At 36.6% G+C, this 26,466-nt stretch overlaps 1 protein-coding gene across 1 annotated transcript in view; it reads left to right on the plus strand.

Moving 5' to 3' along the window:
* PALS1 (protein associated with LIN7 1, MAGUK p55 family member) overlaps positions 1 to 26,466 on the plus strand; it is a 57,275-nt gene that overhangs the window by 29,341 nt on the left and 1,468 nt on the right. Inside the window, exons 2-13 of the mRNA XM_027777289.2 lie at positions 247 to 758; positions 7,726 to 7,934; positions 13,590 to 13,667; positions 14,315 to 14,461; positions 15,081 to 15,242; positions 18,330 to 18,407; positions 19,300 to 19,483; positions 20,583 to 20,654; positions 21,122 to 21,193; positions 21,979 to 22,146; positions 22,894 to 23,096; positions 24,466 to 24,576. Of these exons, the coding sequence (XP_027633090.1) occupies positions 392 to 758; positions 7,726 to 7,934; positions 13,590 to 13,667; positions 14,315 to 14,461; positions 15,081 to 15,242; positions 18,330 to 18,407; positions 19,300 to 19,483; positions 20,583 to 20,654; positions 21,122 to 21,193; positions 21,979 to 22,146; positions 22,894 to 23,096; positions 24,466 to 24,576 (1,851 nt within the window). The 5' untranslated portion in view covers positions 247 to 391. The remainder of the gene's footprint in view (positions 1 to 246; positions 759 to 7,725; positions 7,935 to 13,589; positions 13,668 to 14,314; positions 14,462 to 15,080; positions 15,243 to 18,329; positions 18,408 to 19,299; positions 19,484 to 20,582; positions 20,655 to 21,121; positions 21,194 to 21,978; positions 22,147 to 22,893; positions 23,097 to 24,465; positions 24,577 to 26,466) is intronic.

Here is a 26,466-nt window from a genome sequence, read left to right on the forward strand (position 1 = left end):
CTGGGAAATTTAAGAGACTTTAGCATTAGTTTGAACAGTACTCCTTTTCTAAGGTTGCCACGTGAAGTTTACTAAAATATGTGAAACAGATTTGCGAGAGTGCTGTAGTTCTTAGTGGGGGGAAAAGCACTATGTAAATGTGGAGGAAAAGTTCCATTGCTCTGATGTCTGGGTACCTGGAGAACTCTTAAGTGTTTTCTTATTAATGCAGTTATTTACTAACTCCTTTTTAATATCTCTTATTAGATTTTGTTCCTGGATTTTTCAACAACTGTCCTGTGATGGAAGGGAAATAATTTTTGACGTTAAAATGGATTTTACACAACATAACAAAAACTGGCCTAATAGCAGCATTTTTGTTTGAAGATAATAACCCTTGTTACAGATAATCATGACAACGTCTCATATGAATGGACATATCACAGAAGATTCTGACAGTGAAGCAAAAAATGTGGATCTTGCACCTCCTGAGGAACCTCAGAAGCACAGAGAAATGGCTGTTGATTGCCCTGGGGATTTGGGCTCCAGGATGATGCCCATGCGGCGGAGTGCTCAACTTGAACGAATCCGTCAGCAGCAGGAGGACATAAGGCGCAGACGAGAAGAGGAGGGAAAGAAACAAGAACTGGACCTTACTGCTTCCATGAGGCTAAAGAAACTAGCACAAATTCCTCCTAAAACTGGAATAGATAATCCAATATTTGACACAGAAGAAGGAATTGTTTTGGAGAGTCCTCATTTTACTGTGAAGACACTAGGTGGGTAAAATATAGTGAATGGGCTAATGGAGAAAATACTTCAGTTGATATTAATGTTCTTTTAGGCCACTGAAAGCCTGGTTCTTCTGATACAGGTTTAAAGTATTCTGGTCCTTTGGATTTTTGGTAGTTTGGGGGTTTTTATTTTAGTCCAAGCATCGGGCTATGTGCGTCAGCCAGCAGCTTTTCACAACCAATCCGTTTGGGAAATAGTTTCATGCCCTATAGATAAGTAATGAATTAAGTGGATGTCTCCAGCCTATCTAGGCTGGGGAGCGCCATGCAAGTCATACCTGATTTTGTTATGTTTGATGAAGCAAAGACAGAAAAAGCCATGAAGTAAACACTGTCATTTAAAATCAAAATGCAAGAGTTTTTAATATTTTAAAGAGAAACCTGCTGGTGGTTTCTTCTTATTCTGGCTGTCTTGCATTATCAGTTGTCACCTAATACAATACATATTTTCTTTTGGAGTGTTGGCATTGATAGTGCTGGCTGGGAGTTGAGAACAGTGAAAAGTGGCTATCTAATTGCTAATTTATTTTTTTTTTGGCCTTGTCTTCAGGTTTTTTTGTGCCCAAGCAATGTTTCTGCTAAAGACATGTCTCTATTCCATAACCTCTGGTAATCCTTATTGTACAAATCCATCTTTAGGAAAATTTAGGTTGAAAGGTTTATCAGGAAGTCAAACTGTCCAACCTCCTGCTGAAAGCAGGCTCAGTTATGAGTAAGGCAGGTGCACCATGTTTTAGTTCAGGGCTTGTCAGCCCTGCCCAAGAGATCTCTTTTTAAGAAGCAGGTTCTGTACTTTATGAAGTGTTAGATATTTGATTGTGAAATTCTCTTCTTGGAGGCAACACAAAGCAGAAGTTGCGAAGATTGATGTCCACCAGTAGAAGTAACTTCCGTTGGGAGTTGGTTAGCCACAGTGGCTACAAGGTCTGAATGCTGATGACAGGAGGGATTGGAAATTGGATTTGGATTGGAAATTGGAGGACTTGGACTGGAAAGCTGAGGCTAGGTTTCATGCCAGAGATACTGAGAACTTGGAGGGGAGGGCTAGGTGGAAACCACCGGCCAAAGAAGCTAGGCATGGAAGCTGGTAGGAATGAGAAATGAGTATGGCTCTGGCAAGACTGGGAACCAGTAAGGAGCTGGGGTAGGCTGAATTTGTTTGAACAGGAGAGACAATGGTGGAGAAATTACTGTGATGACAAAAGACTATTGTGAAAATCTGTCAGTGGGGCGTAAAACAGATACGGGCTGTGGGGGAGGTGGAGAGGTTGTCAGAGAAAGACATTTGTGAAAAGCTGGAAGAAGGAAACTAGGTTTGGCTCAGCAAGAAGGGAAGTGGTGAAACTGGTGTGAATGGAAGCTAGGTTTCTGTGAATACTTCATGTAAGAAGAAAAACACCAAACACTGGAGACAAGAATATAGAGGCGTATACGTGGAAAGAGGTAAATTAGGAAATGGCAATATATGGTACAAAATGCATCTTGGAAGGAGAATGACCAGATGATTTTGTCCACAAGGACAGACTCCACTTCTGTAATCAAAGTTTGAGTCTTGTCATTGTTCTGCTGTCAGCGTGTTTCTGTAAGAGCACAGTACTAAATTGCACGATATAACTAAAGCTATTCCCTTCAGTGTTTGGATACCATGAAAATCAGAAAACTAATGATGTCTGTCTCTACACTAAATTGCAGTAAATAAAGCTTAAAAGGATGTGCACAGAGCAGAAGTATTGACTAGCTTGCTGAGTGAATATGGTCTGTTCTTTGAGCTAGAAAGGCAAGGGGCTTTAGGAGATGTAGTTAAACTAAATCATGACATATCCATATATGCACCAGGGAGCTGAATTACAGCTTCATAGGCATCTATTTCAATCAGAGAAGTCATGACATAATGTTGACAAGCTTACAAATATACTACTGTTATTTCCTTGCCAGGCAGAATTATAGTAGCAATTCGGATCAGGTAGACTTAAGATTTAAGAAGAGAGGATTTATAATAGCACTCCTGTTAAAGAGTGATGCTTTCAATTATACTTAGCTATGAAGTTTGAGTTGTTGCAAACTCAAAAAAAGTTCTAAATGAAATGCTGTGATCTCTTAACCTATATAGTCCATAAAGAATCTCTGTTCAGTCATTAGCCCTGTCAAAAACTGAGTCACAATTTTAATTTTAATGAAGTGCTTCTTGCAGTAACTTGGCCTCTTCCAAAATTTTCCTCCACTATTAAGCATGTCCTTTTTGCATACATAAAAACATACATTTTGCATACATAAAAAATGTTAATCATTCTAACATCTGACACTAATGCTGAATTTCAGAAGAATTTTTTTAATTTATTTATTCTGAAAGCTGTCTGTTGCTGTTTAATATCAGAGTTAGGGATGTTGCCTTATGAATTTATATATACACACTTGCATACTTAGAAAATAATATGGTTTCACAGGGAGGATTTGAGTAAATTATCGTTAGTACTTCTGCTTTTTTTTACTGAATACTGGAACTCGACATGCCAGGTTTTTTAAAATTTACATGCACAACTTTTTTGTCTCCAAGAAACTTGCTTAACTGTTACTTTAGCCAAAAACTAACTGCTAGTATGTGAATTTTTTCACAGTTTGTTTGGTGGTAGTGGATTTCTGATCTGCACTGCTCCTCACCCTTTCCATCTTTCCACTTCTGCTGTCAAGGTGAGAGTGCTTAGTCACTTTCACAAATCTCTAAGCTTTGTTAGGGGAACCCCAAATAAACCTGAGCAGGTGCTAGTGAATTAGAGATGTTAAGCTGCCCTTATTCAGTCTCTTCTAAAATACTGATTTTAGTTTTGCTTTTTTATGTGTTAATCCATAGAGCCTTTGTTAAAAGTAGATGTTTTATATAACAATATTGACCTGATTTTCTGTACTTGTAGCTTGAAAATGTTTTTTAAGTGCCAGTGTCTAATTTGGCAGATCTTTGCCAAGTCTTTAATCTTTTCATCTTAAAAAAAAAAAACAAAAAACAAAAAAAAAAACCCAAAAACAACAAAAACCAAACCACAACAACAAAAAAAGCAGACTGGATTAAACAAATTGAATTTCATTTACCAAAATAAAGCAGGACACTTAATCAAAACAATTCTAAAGGGCATGTTTGTTATCAAAACAGTGTATGATTTATACAGCTGTCTTAATGGAAGTAACTTTCTGTGCACCTAGAACATGTGCTTATAATTATTTAGCTGGCTTTTTCACAGCAGTATACCACTACAAAATGCAGCATATTTTTTGTTTGCTACAGTTCATTCAATTAATTTAGTTAATTTAGTTAAACGGGTGACATTTCATGTAAGTAACCTTTTGCCTTTTGTGGCTACAGTGAATATTTTTTTAGGGGAAAAGCTGCCTTTTTTTTATTTTTATACCTTTGCCATACTTATTTATAAATGTTATAAATGAACTTTCAGAACAGTTTGGGATAAAACAATACTTTTCTATAGCCCTGTGATTCAAGTAATATATGGAGCATTAGAGTGCTAGTAACACTATATAGAATACTCTAGAGATCTATAAGAAAGATTGGGAATTAAGATACTGGAGCTGACAAAATAAAGCCAATTACATCTTCTTAAGTTTGCTGTTCATAACTTCTTGTTTAAGGTGATGAACAGCAACTATTTTCTTTTCTTCTTTTTCTAATCCAGCATGTTAAGCTGTGACCACAGGTCCTCCCCTGCAGTTGCATACTTTTGCCCTGGCAGTCTTTTGATTAATGCGTATATTGCACAGTGCTCAGTCACATTCCAGCCATTTCAAAGCCTAATGGAAAAAACGCTGCAACACTTCTTCTAAAAGAAGACTTTAAAAAAAAGTAGTTGATTGCTAATTGATCTGCGATTAAAAAATGGACTTGTTCTGCCAAAGAACCCTGACTTTTCTGTGAGTAAATGCAGATGTTAGTCTTTTACTGTTTGGTTTTGGATATTTTTTCTTTTTTTTTCCCTTCAGGACAACCTTTTCAGTAGGAAACATCTAGAGGTGGAATCTTTTGTACCTGGGATTTTTTTTTTCTTCAGAAAGACTAAAACCAAACAAAAAATCCCTGCACCGAGATCTAATCTGTGGTTTATATTCAGAAACGGGAACCTAGAGAGAGTTAGGCATGCATAAAGCCAGATTTGTACGTAGTTTTATGTGTATGGGGTTTTATTAAATAAGTGACGAGGAAATGGATTGCTAGCTTTTGGGGAATATTTCATTTCGCTCCTTTCAAGCATTATTTCTCTTTTAGAATCATGAAGAGGGGAGTTTGCTCTTTCATGGTGGGGGGGAAATTGTTTGGTATAGGGCTTTTGTGTCCAGCACAGATGAAGATTCATTGTAGAAGGGAATTACGTGGGGAGGAGAGTACTGTGTTAGTATGTGAGAAAGGGTGACACAGAAGGAACTAGCAAAATGCTCAATAGAGAATATGTAGAGGCATCTAGGAACATGTCATCTTTATTATAGATACAGAATAAGATGTCTTATCTTTCTATATGTATTTATATCTTATATGGAATATGTATTAGAATTTTGTGTGTACATGTGTCTGTGCATTTGAATTCTCAGATATATAAGGGGGTATACACAATGCAGAAATAATGGAATAAAATAATTTATGAGTAGGAAGAGTTAGAAGTTAGGATCTTCTCTACTACCTCACTGGTTTTTGAATCTGGTAACAGTAACAGCAGAATTTTGGGTTGGTATGTTTTTAACTGAGCAGGTATCAGTAGGAACTTTACAATAATGTCTGACTGGTTCATAGTGCACTTCCTTAGACTTGGGAGAATCAGTTGCCGAGATGCTATGGTAGTCTGCATACTCCACTAGATAAGAATTTTGCCAGCTGACAATGTCCTATTTAGCAAGTATTCTTGCTTGTAAAGTGTTCTTTAGCTTTCTCTGCAAATGGCACTTCCCCCCTGTGTGATAGGCAGTATATTGTGTATACAGTTCCCTAGTGAGACATTGGCTGCCTTAATTAGTGTTGTGAGCTGTACTGGATTTCACCTGTGGGATATCCTGCACAGCTGGTATTTGAGCTTTTGGTGCAGCTTTTGTACTATTGCCCTTTGTTTACTTGGTGGTTACAGGAAGAAGCCCTTGACCTTTGGTGGATAGGATGTTTTTAGCATGTGTGGAATAGTTTTGGAGGATTTTTTTCATGTTTTTTACTGTCCTGCAGACAGTGAAGTACAAGAATAGTAGCTCTAGATTGTTTCCTTTTATTATACAGAAGACTGGCTTGCAAACTCAGAATTGAAAACATGTAGGTTTGCTTTGTCTGAAACTAAAACCATTAAACTTGTTTGAAATGCATATTTTATTAGGCTTTATGGTTTTCATGTGCCCATTTATCAACCATTTTAATCATTAAATAATTTAAATTAAATCATTTAATTGAGCCTAGCATTGTGTTTGGCATACTAGTGAATTTGAGGTTAAAAGTAGGTGAAGTAAACAAAGAGGTTGTGGAGTCTCCTCCTCTGGAGACATTCAAAACCTGCCTGGATGCAGCTCTGTGCAATCTGATCTAGGTGAATCTGCTTTAGCAGGAGGTTGGACTAGAGATGATGTGTAGAGGTCCCATCCAACCCTGACCAGTCTGTAGTTCTGTGAAACTTCCTGACAGAATGTATCCATGTTAATGATCAGTATCTACTGTGATTTTTCATGGAAAACAATGCAACTTCGCTGATGTCTTGATAACACCCTATTCTAATGTTGATTAGCTCATAATGAATAAATTGGGGTTGCTAAAACTTAAAAATAATTCTCAGAGCTGATATTTTGATACCAGTAAGGGAGATTGACCACAATATCAACTCACAGTTTTAAAATCTGAGATTTTCTTTGTTGTTCATTTTTTTTTTAAATACCAGGATTCAAAATTCTGGTTTACTTGAATTTATTAAAATAAAAGATAGCTGACCTTTTTTTTTCAGACAATGAGTGAGAATGCATACATTATTTCAGGCTCAAAACATTCACTGTATTTTTGGTCTGCTTGAGGATTTCTTACCTGGGTTTATATGCATTAGAGGTATGATTCATATTCCTTGTTTTAGGTAGTTTCTCAAGTACTTAGTACTGAGAAGTGACATACTTTGCAGAAATTCAGATTGGTTTAAAAGAATGTAAATTTGTTGACAGTCTTTAAAAAGCACCCATAAAGCATCAGATTAGTTCTTGAAGGTCAAGAATGTAGTACATGTGTAGTATTCTGCAAACATGTAGAAACATATAATTAAAATATGTTAAAATATTTTATGGTCCAAGCAGAATTCGTAATCTCATAAATGATGTGGACTTCTTCTGGTGAAGATGACTTTCAGAACTCTGACCATAGATGGTGTGTTTTTCTTCTCCATTCTTACCTTCTCATGTTAATGTGCTAAGACAGCATAATTTTATGTTTAGGCACCAAGTGTAGTTTACATATCAAACACTCATTCTATAAGTTAGCAGTATCTGGTTGAGAGAGATACATATGGCAGGTATACATGGAAAGCCATATCAACATAACAGTGACTATTCAGTGCTTCAAGATCAGTTTAGCAAATAAGTTATTTTCATGTTGCAAAATAGTCCCTTTTTCACTTTTAGCTATACCTGAGCTGCAATTATAGAATCTTTTACATATTGGTGATTTCATTCAGAGGAGAACTGCTCATGCAATAAGAATTTAATTTAAACAGTCTATTAGCTTTTTATTTCTCCTTTTACCAAGTTGGTTTTTTGTTTGGTTTTTTTTTTTAATTCAGATATGTTCTGCTAATAAAAGAGTGAATAATGGATAACTAAAACTTGCATACATCACTGAAAAACTGAACAGCAAAACAAAATTTGGTCAAAATCTTAATATAAACATTACTTAATTATGAATCTTGTTAACTCATACCTTATTTGTATTTTCTTATTTCCTACCTAGAAGTGGACGAACTGTTAACTTCTCTTAAGCATATCCAGCATGTTTTGGTAGACCCTCAGAGCCAAGAGGATATCTCTCTCATTTTACAGCTTGTTCAAAATACTGATTTTCAGAATGCGTTTAAGATACACAACGCTGTAACAGTGCACATGAACAAAGCCAGCCCTCCATATCCTCTCATCTCCAATGCACAAGAATTAGCGCAAGAGGTATGTATAGTATGCATCTCTCTGATATGTATGAAACCTATAATCATAGCTGTTGTTGAAATATGTACTTGCCAAGCTTGTCTGAGTTATTGAATGTTGAATATGAAAGGGATTATAGTAGTCACTGATCGCTGTATCCGGTTTTTCCAGATTTCCAAACAGTAACCAGAAAAATATTTTGGGAATAAGAACTCCCTTTTTAGCATAGATAGATATGTAACAGGAAAAGTACTGTGTTTAAACACAGAAAAAGGGAGTGGTTATGAAAAATCTAACTTACCTTCAGTATTCTTTATTCCAAGTGTTCAGGAATTGCATTACAGTTCTCTATTATTGTGACTTAGTGAGCTGAGCCATGGTTCTTAAATTGGGGGGCACTTCTGAAAATACAACTATATGGGAAAGAATTCTTCTTTAAAGTGAGCCACAGATACCCTAATACCTAATTTCAATGTTTTAATTGCTGCTGTGATGGTCTGATTACATTTAATTTTTGTCTGACAGATGACAACTCTTATAAGATCTGATATCTCCTTTAGAAATTTACTCAGGCAACTTTTTTAACTTCAGTCCTTTCAGTCAGATCTTGACTGAAATAGTTTTACAGTTTCAGACAGGTTTACTGCTGTCTTTGAGGCTTATTCACTTGAATATAGACTGGCAATACCTATATACAAATAGCTTTATAAGCACTAGCAGTAATGCACAGAAAACTCAGATAAAAAGTTGCTGTGAACGGAATGAGTTTCGCATCTGGCTGGATGCAGCGAAGACCCTTTGAGGGGCTGCTTAATGTTATCTACATTTTCCATGGCCTGGTGCGTATATATATTGCAGTGGAGTGTGGCTACACCTTATATGGATATACATTTGTAACTTTAGCTAGCTGGAATACCAGTATTGGCGCAAGCGTAGCACTGTAGTGTTCAGCAAAGCCAGATTCAGAGGCTGGGTAAACGCTGCAGTGTTTAGCACCCAGTGAACCAAACGTATCTATTCAAAACTGACGTAGGTACACAGGTTGGAGTACCTGAGCCAGTATATAGCTATTCTGCAGTTGCTCAAAGGCATGTAACTCCAATTTCAGTACAGCAGCAAGCTGATTTTTTTAAAAATCTGGTTTTCTTTTTGCCTGAAGCAATTTCTTTCAACAGCTCTTCCCACTCTCCTTCCTTTTCCTAGACTTCAGCCTTGTAAATCAAGGAAAACAGCATTTTAGCAAGTTTGAAGTTCTTTTGCAGAAGAAATTACTGATTCTTGAGGGACATAATTTAAATATTATCTAAAGGTGCAGTGTGCTGCTTAACCTGCAGCTCAGGATTTTCCTGTTTAGGTTTGTCAGTAAGACTGTGCCAAAACCAGGTGGAAGCGTTTTACATATGAGCTTCCCTCATCAGCCTGTAGGCTGCTACAGGATCCTCACTAGGCTTCTTTGTCTGTGAGCCTGAAGGAATCTTTCCAATTAACTCCTGTTTGTAAAGAACTTCACCAAACACCCACTTTACACAGGCCTCCTAGTTCGGGATTTCATTCAGCTACAAGCCAGAGTATTTGAAACTTGATGTATAATACAGGATGTTACAGATTCACCTCTTAAAAAAAGCTGGGGTTTCCCCTTCATGGATATGATGTCCTTTTATTTGCTGCTTAATAGAAGTTTCCAAGAAGAAAATATGCCTAGCAAAACTCTAGGTCTGTTTTCAGACTTCCATATTCCTCGTCACCTTCCCAACACGTTCCTCTCTTTTCAGGTGATTGGGTAAATCCTAAAATCAGAAGGTCATGCGAAACTAGTTTTGTTTCTTAGCAATCCATGAAGAAGGCTAAGCATAAAGAAAATATTTCTTTAATGTAACATTTTTAAACCCTTAGTATTTTGTAATCACCCCAGGAGACTATTATATAGAAGGCAAACATATCACTGCACTTATTTTGATTCTTCATGTCCCATCCCTGTCTTGTTCAGCCTTGGAATTCCTGAAAAGTCAATATACTGCATATGTCTGTTCCATTTTCAGAGGTAGTCTAGTTTCTCAGTGATTCAGCTTCTGGTGTATTTAAGTGACTTGTGTTTTGCAATATGTTAAATAGCATCCTGAAATGATTGACCTGGAAATTGAGGACAAATATTTCTGTGACAGGTGCGTCCCAAGAGGAACACCCTTGAGGCCTCCATTCACATCTTTCTGTACTTCCTAGTCTTGCCTGAATAGAAGATCTCGTGCTCATTTTTCAGATCCTTTATTCCTTTTGGAAAGGTTTCTGTATTTGTTATGGTAGCATTATGGGAGGACATTATTTCTGTTTTAGGAGAAGCTGGTTAGTTGGTTTTGGTGTTTGGTTTTGCTTTTGGGTTTTTTTTTAACACTGACAAAGTATCTGGTTTGCATGGCCAGGTCTTTTCTTGTACTGTCATATTTGGTTGTCTTTTGCTTTTTCCATTCCTAAGCGTAGGCATGGGAAGCTCCCTCAGAAAGCAGTTTACCTACTTCAGGGTGTTTTTGAAAAGACACTTGCAAAACCCTTGATTTAAGATACTGATAACATCTTGGTGATAAAAGCCACAAGACATTACAAGAAAGAAAAATAGCAGATACATGCATAACATTAATTTTAAATGGCAGGTAATGTTAGTGTGCATATTTTAGTGCACAGGTCATCCGTGACTCTGTAACACTGCAACTGTTCTGGAGTGCATGCCCTAGTTCAGAGCTACCGATGTGTTTTGTTTGAGGTTTTATGGTGTGGAAGAGAACTTGTTCTAGAGCTCATGCTTCTGTAGCTCTAACAGGAAGACACTTTGCAATACAATTACATCTTGCAATGTGAAACATGCACCCTTTAAAATAAAAATTAATATTAAATTAATTAAATCACACTTTTGGAATTGTGTTTGGTGGGAGTTATTTGCTATGCTGAACCTAATTTAAAAATTCTGTTTTCATTTACTCTTTGATGATTTACTTTTATGAAACATCATGTGTATGAACAATGTGTTGTGAAAACTTTTGATTTTTGAATCTTTTAACCATTAACAATACAAGTGGAATGGTACATTTTTATTTTCTAGTCCTCTTTAGGAAATTCTTTGAATTAGTAGTACACTTGTGCAGTTAACTTTTCCACAGATTCTGATAACCAGACAGCAACAAGTCAAGATTTTAACTTGTTTTAAAAGAAACTAATTGAATGTAAAAGGTGGAATGAAGCACTTGAGCTTAGGGAATTTATTTTAGAGGTCTAATCTTCATGTAATGTGTTGTATCCAAGTCTTAAATAAAAATAGACAGTAAACATCAAGTGTAATTAAATTGATTTCAAATCCATTTAAACTTGACCAAGATTGTGGGAATGATTATGGGAACATAGTCTGAATCTTGACCTTGTAAGAACATTTGACGTAGCATTCAAGACAGTTTGTAATTTTTGGCCCGTAGCAGCACATACCAAATACCTTTAAAGATGTTCTTGCTATTAAATACACTTAATAGGCTCAATTTATATAGGCTGTGTTACTAAAGGTTTCAGACTTGATACTGTTCACTTCAGGAAGTGCAGGCAATTAAACTAGGTCAGTACTTTTGAGAGGATGCACTGGAAGCTTGTAGCTTCAGGTGTAAGTGCACTAGAACATGTATGTATATTCCCTCTGAGGTCCTGCTCACCTGAAAGTAAACTACAACAGGATTTTGCAAGTGCAGTTAAATTCTGAATGCTTAATATTACTCCAGTGTGTGCCTCCACAGTACATGCCTCCAATTGCGGTGCGTATAAAGAAACTAAATTGATAGCTTTATTATTGACACGTATTCAGTGTGGATTGCCTGTGCTGGCTGTAGTGTGTCGCTTCCAGAACAACAGCCTACATTCAGATTTCAGAACTGACAGAATGACTGCTTGGGCCTGGTTGCTTTCATTTCCCCTGTCAAATCCCCAACATCTGACCTTGCATTCAAAAGGTTGCCTTGCTTGCAGGGCTTCTAAGTTGCTTTCTAAGTAGGTTTTCCTGTAAAAGGGTCATAAAAATTGGATAAATAACACTTTGAAGTTCCTTGTAGCTTCTTCAAGAAAGGAATTGGAAGTCCCTTGAAAGTTAGAGACCTTAAATAAACCTCTGTGAGGAAGTCTTTTGTATAGAAAAATGTCTTCTTTCGACACAGAGGAAACTTTTTTAGTGAAATACATCCTTTGTAGTGCTCTGCTGTATGGCATCCCAAAATTCAGGCTTAGCTGGGGATAACAGCTTTCTGGCTAATTCAGAGGTATGACTGAAGTCAGCCTTCTATGGAGCTGAATTTTTTCTGTTCTTTATGGTTTTAATGAAATAAATTAAAATTATTTAGAACTGGCTTCATTTTTTGTCTATTCTAAACTATACTAGGTTTGTTCACCATGAGGCATGTTCTAGGGATGTCAGAAGGAAGGCTTTTGGAGGTTGTCCCAGGCTTATTGCTAAGCACAGGAATTTGTTCAGTGTGACAGTGTTTGGGAGGCAACGTAACGACCTTGCTCCATGGGAACAGAGTGGCTTCTCCTAGAATTAAGAATTATCTTTACTTTTTTCAGTGCTGTCATTTAGTAGCATCCAAGACAGTTGTTTACATTTCTGTAGATAATTGCTCCTAGGATAGAGGGTCTTCAGACCTTTAGATATTGTTGATCACACAAGCAGCTTGATCTTTTTCCCTTTGGAACTTGTGGTTTCTTGATTCTCTGATGTCATATTACCTTATCCTTAAGCATAAAAAGCTCTTGAAAAAAATGTTCTCTATCGCACTGAAAGCTGCTGCTCTGATATGTATAATCTACTCTTGATGTCTCTGGATTCATTTGTGCTTTTGGATTTCTGATTAGGCCAGAGAATAATGGCTATGGAAAATAGCTTCTTCAATTCACCCTCACGTAAGGGGGGACTTACCTGCTCTTGGCTTTCTCTGTAAGCATGCTGGTATTTGCAAGAGATGATGGCAAGGCATGTTTGGTAACTGTATGAGAAGGCAAACCTTTTTTGGCAACTAAAGCTGTTTGAGCAACAGCTGTCCTTGTGTTAATCTGGATTATTTTGGAACCAGCCAAAGAAACCTGGTTTTCTGTGACCTTTTGTAATTTTGCTGAGGCTGGGGCTCCAGGATGCATTGCAAAACCTGTCTTGGAATCTTTGGTCTTGCTGTTAGTGGAAATAGTTTGGGTAAAAATAAACCATCTGCTTTTAAGGAAAAGGGAGACTAGTCATGTTAATGAGAAGTTGGTCCATTTTAAAAGACCCAGCATATTCACATAATAAGACTTCATTGTGACTGATTTCACTATCATGCTCTTTTCCAGAATTTTTTTTGTGTGTGTGTGTGCATCTTTGTGGTAGCTGATCTCATTGCCAGTCTCTGGTATTGACAAATCTGTGATGCACTGGATACCCATTTAGATTTGGTAGATAATTGCTGAGGCAAGATGTGCTAGAATCATCCTGTGGTCTCATTGCATGTTTTCGTAATGTGTACCAGGTACAGTTCAATCAGCTACTGTAACAGCTATGTGGATGTACTTCACTTTCAGTAAAATGCATAATGGCAGCTAGGGGTTTGTGCTTGAGTAGGGGAGGGAGGATTGATAAATCACCAGGTAGAGTAAAAGTTTTATTACTTGATTTCTTTTTAGGTACAGAGCGTTTTGAAACCCAGTCACCATAAGGATGGGCAGGAGCTTAACACTTTGCTGAATGCCCCTCATATGCAGGTAAAACAGTCAAACTTCTAATCCAATGGATGTGATTATTGATGCTGTTTTCAATATCACTTAATTTTTGCAAATGTCTTGGGCTGACTGGGCAAGGACAGATTTTATTCTTCAACTCTGTGCAGATCTCTTGATGTGGAGTTTCCCATTTCCAGCAACTAATGGAAACTTCTGATCAAGTGTAGTGCATTATTGTATTCAGCCCTTGCTACATTCTACATGTATTACAGGCTAATTTGCACATAAACAATGTAGCACTAGGTTAGTAGAGGCAGGGGCAACACATGAGCTGCTTTGCTTGTCTATGGGGGTTTTTGAGTAGTCAGTCAGGTACATAGTAAACCAATGCTTGATTGATTGTTTTTTGGATTTGGAGGTTTTTTTAAGGAAGGAGAAGCTGTAAGTACAGTCACAGTTGTGTGTTCAAAATTACTTTTTTATTCTTTTCCAATCTGAAAGGGAGGGTTTAGAGAGCAGTAGGTGCTACATAGCTGTGATAATTTTTTTTTTTTAATTTCCTGAGTCTGTTTGCAGTATTTGGTGACCTGCAAAGACTGTTCAATTTGCCAAATTTCATTGAACTCTAATTTGTATACATAATAAAGTGTGAAATTTTCTGTAACTGAGTTGATTTTGTTTAACACTAGGCACTTTTACTGGCTCATGATAAGGTTGCAGAACAAGAAATGCAACCAGAGCCTGTGACAGATGAAAAAATTTATGAGAATGTTGGTGTGTACGGAGGGGAGACAGTTAAAATAGTTCGCATTGAGAAAGCTCGGGATATTCCATTGGTAAGTACTGATACTCCCTCACTTATATGTAAAGGAGGTAAGCTTTCCTCTCCTTTGCAGATCGCTATGGAAGTTTTGGAATTTGAACGTGGAGGTGATGTTTAACTTGTAAACACTTTCCCTCCCCTCAAAATGAGAATTAGTCATAGACAGTAAACTTTTACATATATATAAAAATATTTATCAGTAGCTGTACTACCACTTAAAAACTGTACAACTTCTGTCAGCTTAGGTTTGGACAGGACTTCTTGACAGAAGTCACTGTCCCAGCCTTTGCTACAGGGGAGCTTATAGCCTTGTGCCAACCATTTGTTTTGGTTTTCTTTTTTTTAGCAACTGTCATCTTCTATTTTGCATCTTTCAAATAAGTGTTTCCTTAGGAGTATGTTTTTTTAAAATAATAATGAACCTTATAATGTGGAGCCATTCAATTCTTCGATCTTTAGTGCAGCTTGAAGAAACTAAGCGGTATTTTTTAAACTGGAGCATTGAGTGTATGCATTTAAGCTGTTACTTGCATTCCTCTTCAGTATAGTCTCCCACTGGCTTGAAATAAGTACGACAGATGGCTCTGAGTTTCATATATATAATAAATTCAGAATGTGTTGCTGCTACACAGGGTGCTACTGTTCGCAATGAAATGGATTCTGTTATCATTAGCCGAATAGTGAAAGGAGGTGCTGCAGAGAAGAGTGGGCTGTTACATGAAGGAGATGAAGTTCTGGAGATTAATGGCATTGAGATTCGTGGAAAAGATGTTAATGAAGTTTTTGACTTGTTGGTGAGTTGGACATTTCTTGTTTTCCCTGCAGAAAATACCGATTTCATAAGACTGAAGCCTGTTGGTTCTGCTTGTCATTTGTACTCATTTAGCAGTAGCTTAAAAGTATTCTGATAGTTAGTGTTTATGTAGAGGGCCATTTCAAGGTGGTTTTTCTTCTGACACATACTATCGTATTAAAAAGTATAATGGCAGTTATCTTCAAAAATGAAGCCTACATATGTGAAGAGTCACGCTAGCATCTTGAGACTTTCTTTTAATGAGTTATAAGAAAAACCTTTAGGTCTGGAAAGCCATGATTTTTCATCTTTGAGTCCGCAATTAGTAACGTGTAGCTGCGTGATTGTGATCGTGGTGGTGCCTGCATGGGATGGACGTAGGTTTTTTTCATAGCAGCTTATATGATGCTGTGGTTTAGTCTGGTTTTAGACTGAAACAGTGTTGATAATGCATCAGTGTTTTAGCTGTTGCTGAACAGTGCTTGCACGGTGTCAAGGCCTTTTCTTTCTCACTCTGTCTGCCACCTGCAAGTAGGATGGGAGTGAGCAAGAGCTTGGGAGGGGACACAGCAGGAGCAGCTGACCTGGATTGATCACAGTGGTATATCATGCCATTTAACATCACGCTGAGCAATAAAATCTGGGTGGTGAGTGATTGCTTTTGCATCACTTGCGTTTGTGGGGTGTTTTTTTCCCTTTCTCTTACTACACTGTCTTTACTCAGCCCATGAGTTTTTCTTGCTTTTGGTCTTCTGATTCTCTCCCCTGTCCTGCTGGGGAAGTGGAATGAGTGAGGTGGTGGTCTGTGCATAGTTGCTGGCTAGGCTTAACCCTCCACAAATTGTATCACATGGGACCTTTACACGACTAGACTTCTTACTCTTTCCCTCCTGATAAAAACCCTTTTGTCTAGCAGTTTACCAGCATAGATGTCTTTGTGTTTACTACAACTTTACCATTGATGACAGAATTACACATAATTTCAAAAGCAGCTAGTCAAAACAACAGGCAAGAAATCCATCAAGAGCTAGTAAATGCAGAGTTACCCTCTCTCAAAGGCCCAGTGAGGTATAATGTCAAAAGCTGGGGATTACTATTATTTTCTGTTGACCGATATTGCTCTGTTATCCTGCTTTTCCCTGGCACCTATTTTTGATCAGTATCCAAGATGGGACACCTGGAACCTGACTATGAATCATTGGTCAGATTGCAGCAAGCAAGACCATTTTGTCAAAGTGAAAACAGATTAAAATCACAGGGTTTTCAAGAAGTTAATTTATAACTTCGATGCAAAACATTGGAAAATAGCCACTAGCATTTATTTAATAGGGTCTTTTGGAGAAAAAATATTAGTAAATCTCTGAATTACTTTGTAGATATATGCTCTTTAGACAAATCAGAATCAGGACAAAGACCTGGGTTCCGATGTAGGTTGCATTATTGTAGGAAGAATAGGCAGCAATATCCATAATGAAGTTGTCTCATGCTACAGTAGGACTGTAGTTTTTAATGGACAATTTCCACCTGTAGTTAGATTTTTTCCTGAAATGCGCTGTTAAAATTTTTTCAGCATGGAATGAGGTCAAGTGGAGGGAAGTAGAGGCAGAAATGTGTGGGGGTTTGGTTTTCATATTTTTTTAAAGCCATTTAAAGATTCTCAGAGTTATTTGAAAAGCCTTCAATCTCCTTGTGTTTTTTGGATCAGAGATGTCAGATTCTTCATGTTCTGTAATTGTCTCCTTTGCTGTCTATATTTGTTTTAAAGCCATATTTAACTAATTCCTGTGCTTCTGAAAAAAGTGTTTTGGCAGTTCTCTGCAGAGAGCTTGTTCTGCTCTTGAGCAGCTCCTGCAACCTAGAGGTACAAAATAAAAGATTTAAAACCGTGATACATTAACATAAGAGCATTTATTTGCTGAAAATAATTTATTAAAAAAAAGCAACACAAAACTAACCAAACCCAACTTGTATTTTTAAAAAAAATCATTCATTTATAATCATATTTTTAATTCTTATACGTTGTGTCTTGTACTTTGTAACGTGGAAGTGAGTTTTTAAAATGCTTCAGTCTCCAAAAAATATTTAAAACGAGCACAGGAGAAGGAAATTACTTTCCTTCTTAATTTTGCCTCACCACTTGCTGCTCAAATGATAGTAAACTGCACATGACTTTAGACAAGACTATTCACAGGATCACTGTGAAATTCTATGCATTCCTCATGGACTATGCATGCTGACGGAAAATCATGGATTTTCCTTTCCTGCAGCCTAATCATGTTATGTTCAGTTATGTTTATTTGAGCCTTAAGTCTGAATTTTTTGAGATACATGCATTTTCTTTGGTTTTATACAATATAAACTGTTGTGTTATAGTTCATGGAATGATGTATAGGAAGTAAGGCACATGTAGACCTTGTCATGGGTTGGTACTTGCATTTTATCTAGATATTCTTTGTGTGCAAACACACTCTGCATACAAAAGTATGCAAACAAGTAAGAATACTTTTAAAGCCAGTATATTTATTATGGTCTACTTTCTTAGTAGGTGTGATTGCAATATTGATACTAATAATTACAGATGCAGAATTGGAGTGTGTGTTAAATTTTTAAACAGTGTTTTGTATACATTAATGATGTTAATAGCATAAAAACATGGTAGAAGTGTTTAGATTTGAAAATACTGTTCCGCTTTAAAGCAATTTTAGAAAAAGTGCTTTTTGTATTTTTTCTTCCTAGCATAGATCCACTTGTTGGTATTTTTAAACAGAATATTATTTTCCATTTCTCCTAAGTCACTGCTTGACAGAATTGCAGCTGCTTCATTTCAAATATAAATAGTTTATGTATAATCAAGAATGCTAGGTGTTTAAAATCTGGTATCAACATTTGGCTTTCTAGCCTATCACAGAATCACTGTATCTGTACTGTATCTTTTTAAAACCACGTCAGGGGTAGATGGTGTGCTGTTAAGAACTACTGCCTTTTATGGGAATTGTTGAAGTATTTTCTGAAATATGTTGTTTATTAAAATTCTTAACTTTAAGCCATATTTTGATACTGTATATGAAGGGTCTATTTTTTGTCGCAGGCTGACATGCATGGTACTCTGACCTTTGTATTGATTCCCAGTCAGCAGAGCAAGCCACCTCCTGCAAAGGAGACAGTTGTAAGTAGCCCTACATAAGTTCTTGAGCTTGGTGATACATAACTTGTTTTACCAGTATTGTGTAGGAAGTTCTTCTCTAGGTCTGTTACATTGTGGAACAAAACCAAAACCTAATAGTTTAAATTGGTTTAATTGTTACCAGATTAACACCTGTAATAACTGTTGAAAATGATTGATGGTGATAAGCTAAAACTCTTAGTATGATGTTTAACTCTGTTTCTAAAGTAATAAGAAATTATAAAAGCCTGTGCTTATGAATTTCTATTTCGAAATTCCCAATTTCTCTATTAAAAAAAAAAGTGAATTGATGGAACTTGCTACTGTGCTTTGGAAGGAAAAGATTGCATACTGGAAAATTTGTTCATTACCTTTTTAACTAACATACTTTTATTGAGACAGCTATAACAGTATGAAGAAAGAATGCACTGATTTATCACAGCTGAACAAAAGCATTAATGGTTGGTGACGAAGTAAAACATTTTACTAGTGAAACTTCACCTAAAGCCTAGCAAATGGCTGTCAATCTGTGTATTTATTTGGGCTTTTAAACAATTCTGAATATCTCTGATACTTTTTGAATGCAAAGAACTTAAATTGGTAGTTCAGGGATTTTTGCCTCCTAAAATGGTGAGGAAATTGCATAGACTTTAGAATTAACAACTTAAATTCAGGCCTTCACCTCGAACCTAGCACAACTGTGTTTTGTCCATTGCTAACCTAGGTAAAGATTCCATTTCCAGTATCTCCTGTATGCCCCAGATGAAGTTTCTATTTTATAAAATCTTGGAGTTTTTATATATTGGAGCTCCATTGCAATCACAGGAAGATGGGGTGTCATTCTTCAGAAGTCACAGGTCATTTTTCTTCTGTTTTTGCATTTGATCTCCCACAGATACATGTGAAAGCACATTTTGACTATGATCCCTCAGATGACCCTTATGTACCCTGCCGAGAGTTAGGCTTATCTTTTCAAAAAGGAGATATACTTCATGTGATCAGCCAAGAAGATCCAAACTGGTGGCAGGCTTACAGAGATGGAGACGAAGATAATCAGCCACTGGCAGGCCTCATACCTGGTAAATAAAGCTCTAGAAAAAGCTTGATAGCCAGCTCTTCCCATAGCTACAGGAACAATATCCTGGTTTTCAAAGACTTGTGTACCCTTAAATATCCATTGCCTTAAATCTGACCTTGGACCTTTTGCAACAGACCCTACTATTGGTTATGTAATTTGCTTTACTGAAAAGGTTGACCCTTTAGAGGCATCACCATGCATAGATATTAAATGCAGAGTAAAGCTACCGCTTCCACTGCGGTTCACTTTTAAAGAGCTACTCACCCCTTGTGTTACTCCTCCACCCTGGGGACTCCGTGGATTCAAGTTCCCTCTGCTGGTTACAGCAGAAATGTGGGACCTCCGTCTGCCTGTTCTCTGGTGGTGGGAGCAGCCCTTAGGTTTCTTACTATATCAAGTAGCCAATTTGAAAAACGTATCTTTTCCGTGGTGACTTTTCTCCATGTTTTCACCTAGCAATGAGCTCAGTTGTAACAGTCATGCTTCCTTTCTAACTGCTGGGGTCCTTTGAGTAATGGGGTTTTCAGACATTGAAGTCAGTATATAATTTTTGCATTGAAATGTGTACTGCACTCTAGTCCATTAAAGATCTGCTGATCTGTTAAACACAGTGAAAAAAAGACACTTCAAATTCTGTAGATTATCATACTGTTACTTTATGATATTTGAGTAAGTTGAGAGGAATACTGATTTAAATATAGGCTAGTCTTTTTCAAGCTGAAGTTCAAAATATTTAGAATAAATAGAATGCATTTAACATACAAAAATAATTAGAAAACCATGTCATCGTAGTGGGGAAATGTAGTCTTTCCAGTAGTTAGAATTTTCTGGGCAAAACTGTCCAGAATAGTACAAATGCTCTGCAAGTCTTTCTCAATGAATGTATTTTTTAAGCAATAAAGAAGCTTCCAAGCAATTCTATTTTCTCTTTCTAAAAATTAATTTATCTTTTAAAATTTCTTCTATGTTGTATTCTACTAGAACCTTCAGAGATGTAAAAGCTTAGGAAAAAGTAAAATGAGTAAGTAATTACAAAAAAAGTATGGAAATAGTTTCTAAATGTTAACTGCTTTTGTACTTTTTTTTTAAAATACATTAAGGAAAAAGTTTTCAACAGCAAAGAGAAGCAATGAAGCAAACCATAGAAGAAGACAAGGAGCCAGAAAAATCAGGTTGGATATATTCTTTCCAAGGGGGGGGAGGGGGGGGAAATCTAACTTTTATAAAGGTGCTCATTTTTGATATCTGGAACCTTGTGATTGTGGAGTTGTAGTAAATTCTTCCTTTTTTTGTAATACAAGTGGGATGACTCTTTGAAATTCTTCGTGTAAATACAGATGTGAATTTAGCACTTCATTGTATAAATCACATGATTTTTTCATAACCATGTGCAATGTAATTAGGATGATGTAGGCGAATTTGGAAAGCCCCTTTCTTAAAGAATCTGATCTGCCATGACTCGGTTTAAGTCCTTGGCTTGCAACATTTGCTTAATACACCAAACTGTTTTAATGAACTGAAGAATATGACATGTTTTCAAAATTGCAGAATAAATTCTCTACTTTAAAAATCCAAATACTGAGACAGGAAGCTTTTTACTGTATGGGTATTTGATTGTGTTGATTTTTATTTTGGTTAGGAAAGCTCTGGTGTGCGAAGAAAAACAAAAAGAAACGGAAAAAGGTTTTATACAATGCAAATAAAAATGATGGTAAGCAACATCTTTGGCACACTGTGCACTTACAAGCAACTGTAAAAGATTCTACAAATAGCTTGGTGAAAAGAATGTTGAACTTCAGGATATGATGTTAGAAATACTGCCTTGTGATGTTCTGTGTGGGAGCAGTAGTGTGGTTTGTAACAGCGTTTAGTGAAAGATCTAAAAAAGGTGGCGGGATTTGTAAGGTCATTTAGTGTCTTTAATAAAGACTAGATGATAGTGGTAAAAAAAAAAAAAAACAACAAAAAAAACCCCCAAAAAACCAAAAAACCCACAACAAAACAGATAATTTTTTAGGCGTGGAAGCACTCTCAGTTTTTCAATGATGAACCAATTTATTACGTTTTTTACTATCATCTCACTCTGCATAATTAAGTTCAGTAAATGGAAACTTTCTCCAGAGAGAGTTTGTAGGCTATTTATATTATATTCTTACAAAAGTACTTTGGGATTGGGATGTTGATTCTTGTTGTTGTTGGGTAGAGGGTGTTATTCTTGTACTAGAAACTTGTTCCTTGGCAAGAAAATTGTTTCCTGAGTTTACGCTGCTACTAATAGCAGTAGTAAGTGGAAACACATTTTCTTTCTCAAGAAGTTGGGGGGAACCTCATCTTATTGGGCAAGTGATGAACTTTGGGGTTCTGTTGCTTTGGTGCCTTGCAGTTACATACTGTGCAGAGAGTCAGGAACTGCCTGAAACTTGATACTGCATGACAGGCAATACATGCAACTAGCAGTAAAGTACATTGTGACTATTTTACTGTTTCTCTCTCAAGATTATGACAATGAGGAGATTTTGACTTATGAGGAAATGTCACTGTATCATCAACCAGCAAACAGGAAACGGCCTATTGTTCTGATCGGCCCACAGAACTGCGGCCAAAATGAATTGCGACAGAGACTTATGAATAACGAAGTGGATCGCTTTGCCTCTGCAGTTCCCCGTAAGTTTGACAGGCAGATAGGCTTGCTTATTCTAAACGTTGTCTGCAGACAAATCCTCTTGTGTTGAAGATGGTAATTAAGAGTTTGGGGGTTTTGAGCAGATTATAATCAACTGTTGGACAAGTAATGTTACATCTTCTGTGGCAAAAAGGAGTTTTGGTAAGTTAATGCAAATCCAGTGTCCCAACACAGTGTAATAGAGGCATTATAAGACAGGCATATACTCCAGTATGAATAAAATTGGAGTGAGTTACAGAAGTTTAGAACGGTAACTGGTACATTGGGCATAGAATTTTTAACCTATGTGTCCTGCATAAATGAGAACTTGGGTGGGTTTAGTGCCTTCCCAAACCATTTACATTTCAGTGAATTGTGTATTTTAAATATCTAATGTACTCTAGATTAGGTTTACAAATAGTGTAGCAATATAATTTGTTACAAACAACTAATAGCTGTTTTCACATTCAGAATGCAGCTGCACAGGTGAAACTCTTCCTTTCTTAGATGACTGTATTTTTCTTCTAGATAATGTAAACAGGAACTCTAAATGTAGGTTCAGCCTCTGGCAACTTAATCTGAGTAGGGATATTTATTGTAGAAAATAAAATACTTGTATTTCTTGGATATTTGATAAGCCTTTTTTTGCTTGGTTAACCAGATGTCTCCTGAGAGAATACTTATTTCTCTTGATTTCTACAGGTGTATCACTGTCTTGATTTCGTTTTTGTTACTCTCTACGTTTGTAGATACTACTCGGAGCAGGCGAGAGACTGAAGTAGCTGGCAGGGATTACCATTTCATTTCCCGACAGGCATTTGAGAGTGACATAGCTGCAGGGAAGTTCATTGAATATGGAGAGTTTGAAAAGAACCTTTATGGTACTAGCATAGACTCTGTGCGGCAAGTAATCAACTCTGGCAAGATATGTCTTTTAAATCTTCATACCCAGGTATGGCAAAGCTGTCGCCTGTTGTGTGTTAGTTGTAGAACCTGCTATGAAAATCTAGAGAGCTGTGTTTGGTTTATATAAAATGAATCTGTTTTCAAGGTCCACTTTCATGTCTGTTCCAAGTTTTCTTTTGGTAGTGTTCACTTGACTCTAGAGTGTTACGAATACAGCCTTCTTGTTCCTTGTTTGAAAATATATACATCGTTTATATCTGTGCCAAAGGTAGTACGGGTTTTGGTTTCTAGATACTTGAAGCTAGCGAGAGCTATCTGAATCGAAAAATTAAGATTTGTGTGTCTCAGTCTTCCAATTACTCTGTGAGCTCTGAGGTTTTTGATAATGGAGAGGAAGTTGTTTGTGATTATATTTGAAAGCTGCGGTTTGGGAATGTTTAGGCAGTTCCATAACAGAAAGGATTAAAGTACATCACATCAACAGTATTGAAAAACTCCTTAGTTTTATCCTTTTGATTATGGAGAAGAGACAAACTATGCATACAGACCTCAGATTGATTGGAAATTTAATCAAATGCAGGAAGAGGCAGAGTCCTGGAACACAGTCTGTTTTCTAATACGTAGGCTATGTGTGAGGTCTGATGCTGTTGTAGATGCTGCAAAAGAAACCCTAAAACTGACATATCAATAACGTCTGGTAGTACTGAAGCTGAAAATAGCCATCACCAGTGGGACTGTGTGATACTTTGTTAGAATGGCTCATGGGTATTGCAAAACATGTAATGAGATGAAAATTCGTAACACTTTGAAAATGGATCTAATTCAGTGGTTATAAAAATCTGTATCAGAAGCAGGTTGTTTGTCCTGAGACACATAGAAGGAACCTTTTGGAAAAACTGAACTACAGTTTGGTTGTTCTTATTTCCTGTCACATAGTATAAATGTAACCTGCCAAAAAAATATGCTAAGCATACAGTAGTAGTGCATCTGATACCTTGTATTTTAATCTTCAAAATGGAAAAGGTTAAACTAGTACTTGAAGACTCTTCTCTCTGTCAAAGCTGATTTCTTACAATTAGCATTGTAAGAAAACTTATTTCAATGTGGGTGACTTTTTTTTTTGCTTTTGGATACTAAAGTTCCTTCAGTTTAGTTATGAAGAATATTTTTGAACAAAAATAAATGTTTGGGTTCTGTGAAGGTGAATAATGTTGGAATAACAGTTTTGTAGGAAATGGTGACTGAACTCTGTGATGGTAATACTGTTGCAATTAATTATGTGGCTGTTAATATATTATACAATTGTCATTGTGTTTGAAGAGTATATTGTCAATTATGGCATGTGAATAATGCATCATTAAGTGCCCTTTTCATGGTTGGAACTGTTAAATAATTAATAAATTCTGTTTCTGCAGTCATTGAAAACACTACGTAATTCTGACTTGAAGCCATATATTATATTTGTTGCACCACCTTCACAAGAGAGATTACGTGCTTTGTTGGCCAAAGAAGGGAAAAACCCAAAGGTAATGTGTCTAACACTTCTTTTGAAAACACGTTTTTAGTAAATACATTCCTATATTCTTTGGAATTGGGAGATGGTAACGGTACTGACAATATATGGGAAGCAATGGAGTTGAGATGTGTGCTCCAGGTTAACAGGCAGACCATACTAAGGGAATGGCTCAGGATGCTTTTGCTTCAATGGAATGTGAGAGGTATGAGGCAAGGGAATCCACTGTTAATTCAGTAGTCCTGGGGCATAGTGCCTCAGTTGGGGTCCTTGTGTTTGGGTACAAAAATATGACTCTTTATTTCAAAACTGTGGAAACCCCAACTTTGTCTTCAAGTAAACCTGAGAATAATTCTAGGGAGCAAATGATTAATTATTTTTCTTTTGAGAACTTACCTGCCTATGGAAAAACATTTTCTTGAAAACATACTCCAGATATCTTCAGATAAAGCTATTTTAATGCTTTATCCTGTAGGATCACTTTTCATGTTTCAACTAGTCATGTCAAGATCTTAGCTTATCCAGTTCAGATCATTTAGTTAATGTGAAATTAGTTCTGCAGAACAGAATTGAAACCCACAGATTAAACCAGAACATCTGAAAGCCCAGAAAATGCCCTTACCAGCTTATGAGATACGATGTGCTTGTTGTCTAGGATAATGAAATATGTTGACCTTCAGCTTTTTAGCTGAAACCTACACTACAGTGGTTGGTGGGAGCACTTTGCCACCATAGTATCTTCAGAGTACTAATGGAACATAATGCAGTTCATACTGAGGAAGAACAGTTTTCCCAGCATAACTCAAAGGGACTCCTGATGTGGCTGTTGGTCAGGAATCTTACCTCACTATGTTCTATGGCTGTGCTGTTTTCCTCTCTTTGTTTGATGCAAGAGGGATGTATTTGCCTGAATTCAAGATCTGAAAGTCTGTTGAAGTCCAAGTCTTGAGAGGGATTTCTTTTTTCTTCCCCACCCCCCTGAGTCAAATATAGTCATAGTCTTTAAATGGACATGTTCCTCCTTCATGGCTATGCAATGAATGAAACTATTCTATATAAATATTTCATCTTATGTATGTCCTCGTTTTTTATTGCAATAATCAAGGAATCCATTTGCAATACAAACTAATATACTGTCATTGGTGTTGAACTATACCTGTTTTCTTTCTGATTAATTGAATTGGAGTTGTATTTATTTCAGTTGGGTAAACACTTCGTGTTAAACCCCCCTTCCTCTGATAAAGAAAAGGGTATATACAGGCATACATGCAAGAAATGGCTTTGTTTTTCTTAAGTGTAGGTAACACCTAGAAAAAAATAATCTTGAAGGCTTGAAGGTCCCTTTTGAAAATATCCTCTTTAGAAAATTATCTCCAAAATCACACCTGAATATTCCTTTATAAAATGCAAAAATAAGCTGCAGAAAAGAAAAATAAACACGCTTTTAGAATCCACGTAAAAACATTCTGAAGTAAAACAAGTAATTTCTACTTCTCCTTTTGCATCCTTTATCTACATGTGCCAGCGCTCTTGCTTTTTGACATATTCTATTCAGTTCCGAAATAGTTTTCCATTTTTCTGCAATGTCATTTACCTGATGCTGTAGCGATTTGATCAACTTAAATATATAGCTCTCAGTGCTGTTTATTAAAATACTTCACTCTGTGATAGCCATTGCCTTTGGCTGTTTGGTGTTTGCAGTGCTACATCTTCAGAGGAATGTTGTCTTCTGCACCGTTCACATTTTCTCTCACACTATCTCTGCCATCTCCAGACTTTTTCAGAAGGATAATGGGTTTAGCAATGTAATTTGTTTTTCAGAAACATGCTTTAAGAGCCTCAGTAAGATGAATGTCATAAAATGAGCAGTGCTAGATCATCTTAACTTACTTCAGTCTGGGCC

Source organism: Falco peregrinus, chromosome 1 (genome assembly GCF_023634155.1).
Source record: "Falco peregrinus isolate bFalPer1 chromosome 1, bFalPer1.pri, whole genome shotgun sequence".
NCBI classification, from domain to species: domain Eukaryota; kingdom Metazoa; phylum Chordata; class Aves; order Falconiformes; family Falconidae; genus Falco; species Falco peregrinus.